Source organism: Pinus tabuliformis, chromosome X, assembly GCF_031772625.1.
Source record: "Pinus tabuliformis cultivar Carrire ecotype Pingquan chromosome X, CPIR1, whole genome shotgun sequence".
Classification (NCBI taxonomy): domain Eukaryota; kingdom Viridiplantae; phylum Streptophyta; class Pinopsida; order Pinales; family Pinaceae; genus Pinus; species Pinus tabuliformis.
In genome coordinates, this window is record NC_142308.1 from 1,065,438,872 (window position 1) to 1,065,444,237 (window position 5,366).

At 34.0% G+C, this 5,366-nt stretch overlaps 1 protein-coding gene across 1 annotated transcript; it reads right to left on the reverse strand.

The window, feature by feature from the left end:
* Positions 1-559: 559 nt before the first annotated feature.
* Positions 560-2,281, reverse strand: LOC149143493 (ribonuclease 1-like). The gene is made up of 4 exons (XM_089446668.1): positions 2,054-2,281; positions 1,775-1,930; positions 1,480-1,675; positions 560-1,387 (listed from the first exon to the last, which is right to left on the reverse strand). Exons 1-4 carry the CDS (start codon positions 2,159-2,161, stop codon positions 1,092-1,094), a joined length of 756 nt encoding a protein of 251 aa, XP_089302794.1. The 5' UTR covers positions 2,162-2,281; the 3' UTR covers positions 560-1,091.
* Positions 2,282-5,366: the final 3,085 nt, after the last annotated feature.

Consider the following 5,366-nt stretch of genomic DNA (forward strand, 5'->3'; position numbering starts at 1 on the left):
GAAGTATAAAAGTAGGGTTTTGAGGAGCTTTAGGAATACATTTCCCAAAGCAAACTGGTTTGCCATTGCACCCAAAAATACAGGGGATGGAACTCTTGGTTTATCATATTTGATTGAACTTGAAAGGGAGCTTGCAACAATGTTTTTGGAAGAGATGATGGTCCCCTCTTTCAACGCACTCATGTTTACGCCCAACAAAACAAAACTATACTCCAAAAAAGAAGGCCAATATGTGCAAGAAACATTAACTATGAAACTTCTATCAAACTCAGACCAGGAATCGAAACCGGGGAGCAGAATTTTACTGAAACCACTCGAAACCTACCCAATTCTCCAATCTCTACCGTGAGCTGTTCGTGGACAAATCTTTAGTTATTGAACACTAAACAATTACGTTTAAACCTACAAGTTTTTAAACATAATCCCTGCATATTGAATTTATATTTTTCTTAAATGCTCAAGACAAGAAAGGTCTGAGCAGAAGGTTGGAAAAAATTAAAAAAAAAAATCAAAAACCACTTTAGCCTTGAGTGATTTAAAAAGTATTGAAAGGAAAAAATTGAAAAAATAAAAAACCTCTTTAAACAAGATCAAAATAATCTGGTTTCTCTGCGAAATCCTTCAGAATTCGAGTCTGGAATTTAACTATACATAAACTATGTCCAGTACAGAAAACTATGACCAATACAAACACGATTTTCTGCAATTCCTTGAAGAAAGCACTGAAGCAGAGCATTATCGTCTAAATGTATAAACTATTGACCTGTTTTGTAAATTTTCGAGCAGCGAGAAACACACAGAATAAAACCCTAACCTTACTCGGCCTTTCTCCGATCACTTCAGAAAATAGCTCAAATTGGAAGGCTGAAACAACAAACAGGCACACAGGCTGTCAAAACTCAAAACAACCATGTCATACCCTGCCATGGCCTAGACACCTCCTGGACTCTGTTTCCATAATCAGTGCGACGGACCGCTTCTTTGTTCAATTCTTCTCAATGACAGCTTTGAGGAATCAAGGGGCCGACCTGACTGAACAAACCCTTGGCCCTAAAAATTTGACAGATGAAAGAAATGCTCACTGTGGAGAGCTAATGATCCTCTGTTCCATTAGTATTGTTTTTGCTTGTGAAAGCTTCTTGGATCTTGTGATCGTTGTCCCAGAAAGGAGGAAATACAAGCATGGAAGGGCAATTGCTGTGCGGGTAAAAGGGGCATTCGATAACAGTGAAAGCGTCCCATTTATCAACACATACGTACACCTGATATAATTGATGCTCTCCCTCCTCACTTCTGTTGCATTCGATTCTTGGCAGTTGTCCAGTGCTTTCTCTAATGGCTTCTTTGATATTCCTCAAACTGTATTCTCTTCCGTCAGGTTTAATACCTGCAAACAAACTACCAATTATTATTACAAATCTAAATACTGATTTTGTATGAAAGGATTAATTTGGCAGCGGCCTCCTGGTATCTGATCACCTGCTCCTTTAAGCGCCCCGAGAATGTCCATATTTTCTCTCAAGGAAAGAGCCGTCTCAAAGTATGAATGCTCATCAAGATTGAGAGAGCAAGTGCCATGCTTCTCCCATTCGTGCCCCCAGAATTCATGTCCATCGCTGCTCGGACAGCTTAAAGAATCCCAATATTTGTTCAGCTCTTCCTTCAGATCTGAAATCTGCAAATTCTCTCACAGTACATAAAATCCGGCCATGATCATATAAGGCAAACATTATAATTTATTACCACGCATGGAAAAGTATAGAGTGAGCAGCACCTTTGAGTAATCGAATTCTCTGGAAGAATCACAGAACTGTGGCCATTTCCCGTTGCTGTAGTTGGGCCAGAGACCATGAATGGAAAAGTCGGAAGCAGGCTTTCCTGTGCGAGGGTAACAGCATCCTCTACGCGTATCACAGTATGAACCAGGCCACTGCATTTACAAGCAATTGATTTCCATTAACATACACTACGAGAAAGAATACTGAAGCAGAAAAGGAATTTGATGTTCAGAATCACTTCTTGAAAATGATTAGCAGGTATAATGAATATATACCTGTTGCACGAAATAATAGAAATCCAAGGATCTCGCAATAACACCAGTGAAATAGCACTCAAATATGATGAGCACCAAAATTATGGAGCGTCCATTGGCACTTGTCATGATCGGATTTTCTCCAGTAACCTCTGCTGGCTGTTCCAATGGCAGCTACATCCTTCCCAGTTTTTATAAAAGATTTGATCAGTGTTAAGGCGATGGTGGAAACTATGGCGTTTGGTAGTTGAAATAAATATTATTATACGATTCACGAGGTTTCAAATAATTTAGAATGGCCGGTTGGCTTGGTTGCAGTGGTCCCCCAAACAGCTTTGTTGGCATATTCACAGCTCTATTGGCATATACCTACCTGGATTGGATAGCTATGGAATTCTTAACAGTAAGTATGACTACGACATGAGTGGCGTGGATGCCGCTTTTAAAAGGAATAAATGTGGGGTTTTGTTAATGGGTATTAAATGAGTAGGATTGTATATATATATATATGCAGTTTTTAAAAGGAATAAATAGGTAATTTTGTTAATGAGTATTAAATGAGTAGGATTGTATATATTTATTGTTAAATAATTAATTTTTTTTAAATTTAAGATTTAAAAATAATTTGTAATTGACTTATAATATCTAAAAATACGTTATTAAATAATAATAATAATAATATTTATTTTTAAGGTCACAGTCAAGCCAAACACTAAATTGGTGTATGAGACCTTTTTGTTTGTGGGACAAGGGACCCACCTCCGCGCAGCGATTTGACTGTTAAGTCTACGAAGGCATACATACTCTACCCCCCTCTGGTTTTGAACCTGTGACCTCTTAAGAAGAAACACATGCTCTTAACCATTAGGCCCACTCAAGCTGTATTACAACTCTGTTCATTTAATACTTATTAATAAATTACTTATTTTCAACCATCCTCTTTTTCAAATAAAATTTTCAATAATGTCTATAAAATAGAATAAGGATAATGCAGTACTCAAAGTGGGTAGTGTCTTTTTAAATAAAATTTTCAGTAGTGTCCATGGAATAGAAAAGGTTGCTTACATTTTGCCCAATTACCCCACTAAGTGTTTAAGATAGCTAAATTCATTATAATACCCCACTAAGTGTTTAAGATAGCTAAATTCATTTTGATTATACCGCTTAATTGAGGCACAAAATAAAGGCAACTAACCTAAGGGATTAATTTTAAAGTCCCGAGTACGAAATTGCAACCATTAAACCAAGCTAATCCAGCATGCTTTCTGATATTCAATTGTTTAAGGTGGATACTCTAACTCTATAAAGAAAATCCCTTGTGCATAAGGTATATAAATATGCATGCCAATGTCACATGTACCCTAGAGATGTTAACCACATTGTAATGATCTTTGCTCTTTAAAAGTGCATCACAAACAATGAAGATAGTAGGGCACAATGAGATTACTTTAATCTTTAAAAGTGCATCAGAAACAATGACAGTGGGAAATCTTATACATGAGACAATAATAATATTACTTGGATTTTGAAAACAAAGAAAATACTTCACACAACGTTACAAAGTTTTTTAACTTTATAAATAAAAATCAAAGTGCATCAGAAACAATGACAGTGGGAAATCTTATACATGAGAGAATAATAATATTACTTGGATTTTGAAAACAAAGAAAATACTTCACACAACGTTACAAAGTTTTTTAACTTTATAAATAAAAATCTCGAATTATTTAATAAATTTTATTTTATAAAAAAAATTACTTAATAAATTTTATTAGTATTCACTGTTTTAGCAATAAATTTGTGTGTTAACCATTATAAATTTAGCATGGTCCAATATAATGTTTAATTTTAAAAAACAAATTTTTATCTTTTAATATATTACAAAAATTATTTTTCAAACATTTTATTGGATCATAAATTTGCAAGCCTTATTATTTTTCAAACATTTTATTGCATGATAAACTTGAAAGTCTTATTTTTTTCAAGCATTTTATTGGATCATAAACTTGGAGGCCTTATTGTAGCCTTTGCGCAGTGTCGATAACTACTTCAGATTTTTCTATCATAAATTTTGGGCAGTTGCAATATTTATGACATGAGCATTATATATTTGTGGAGTGTTTTTTAATTGTTAAGCTTGGTAGGAAAACCAACCAAAATTGAAATCTTTGAAAATTTAAGCAAGTATTTGCATAAAAAATGGATACTAACAAGATGTAAATAAATATACTTACCAGGAGCACACTATTATTTATGTGTTTTTTAGCGCTTTAATAAGTAGGAGTAAAAATGTAAATGTGCAAACTTACTAGTGGTTACTATCCACCAAAAATTATGCAACTCCTTGCCCCTTGGTTGGCAATTAATTTTTCAAATTCATATATAAATTAGCAACTTTTATGCAAGCTTAATTTCCATTTAAGTGACAAGGACTAAGTTCCCTTAGTGATATAATGCATTTCTCTCCGTGAAAAGAGGAATTGGGTTTTTCTTAGGCACGTTCTATTGGCTATCCCATAACTGACCTAACTACATGGGAATACTTGTAGGTGAGAGTATTGTTGTTCCTATCCATTACGCTGAGAACATGCATGTTGAGCATTGCTTTTAGGCTCTGTGCTTGTTGAATAGGCTTTCTCATTGCAGAGGTTGTTGTCATATGAGATATTGCTTAAGGGTAGAGCATAATATTTGATTTTATTTTTCCAAAGATTATATGAATAATTACAAATATATACTTTATATTCACAGTCTTGATATAGAGAGTAGAATATTATATATTTTTTGCGATATTATATGAATAATTACAAATATATAGTTTACATTCACAATATTGATATTATTTATCTTAAATATGCCTTAGCTTCTAAGTTATTCGATGATGAAATGTGTAACTGCATCAACAAGTATCCAAATACACCTGGAATATGGAAGGAGTAGCAGGTGAAATCCTGGAAGCCCATCGTCCATGTGTACGGAGTAGCAGGTGAAATCCTGGAAGCCCATTGTCCATGTCGTACACGAGAAATGAGGCATTTCCTTCTGTCAAATTTGGCATATGGCAAAGGCTTCCCATATGCATTGCTATCTGTAAATTCCTTCCATGTAGATTGTGTGTATTGGATTCAGATTATGTATTTGCAAATTCCTTCCAAGTTGATAATTTGTATTGGAATAAAATTACTTTTAATTATTTTATTTGTTAGTATGGAAACCAATTTTTTTTTTTGCAAGAAAACCATTTTATCTATTAATTAAATTAAACTAATATTATTATTTTGAGATAGTTCTTCGGGAATAATCACACCATCAAAAATTGATGGTGTGATTATTC

Excerpts from the sequence above, each read along its gene's own strand:
- LOC149143493 (XM_089446668.1), bottom strand. The coding sequence starts at position 2,161 with ATGACAAGTGCCAATGGACGCTCCATAATTTTGGTGCTCATCATATTT. Across the intron at positions 1,931-2,053 it reads TCTATTATTTCGTGCAACAG|TGGCCTGGTTCATACTGTGA; the intron begins GTATATATTCAT and ends TTGTAAATGCAG. Across the intron at positions 1,388-1,479 it reads CGGGGCGCTTAAAGGAGCAG|GTATTAAACCTGACGGAAGA; the intron begins GTGATCAGATAC and ends GTTTGTTTGCAG.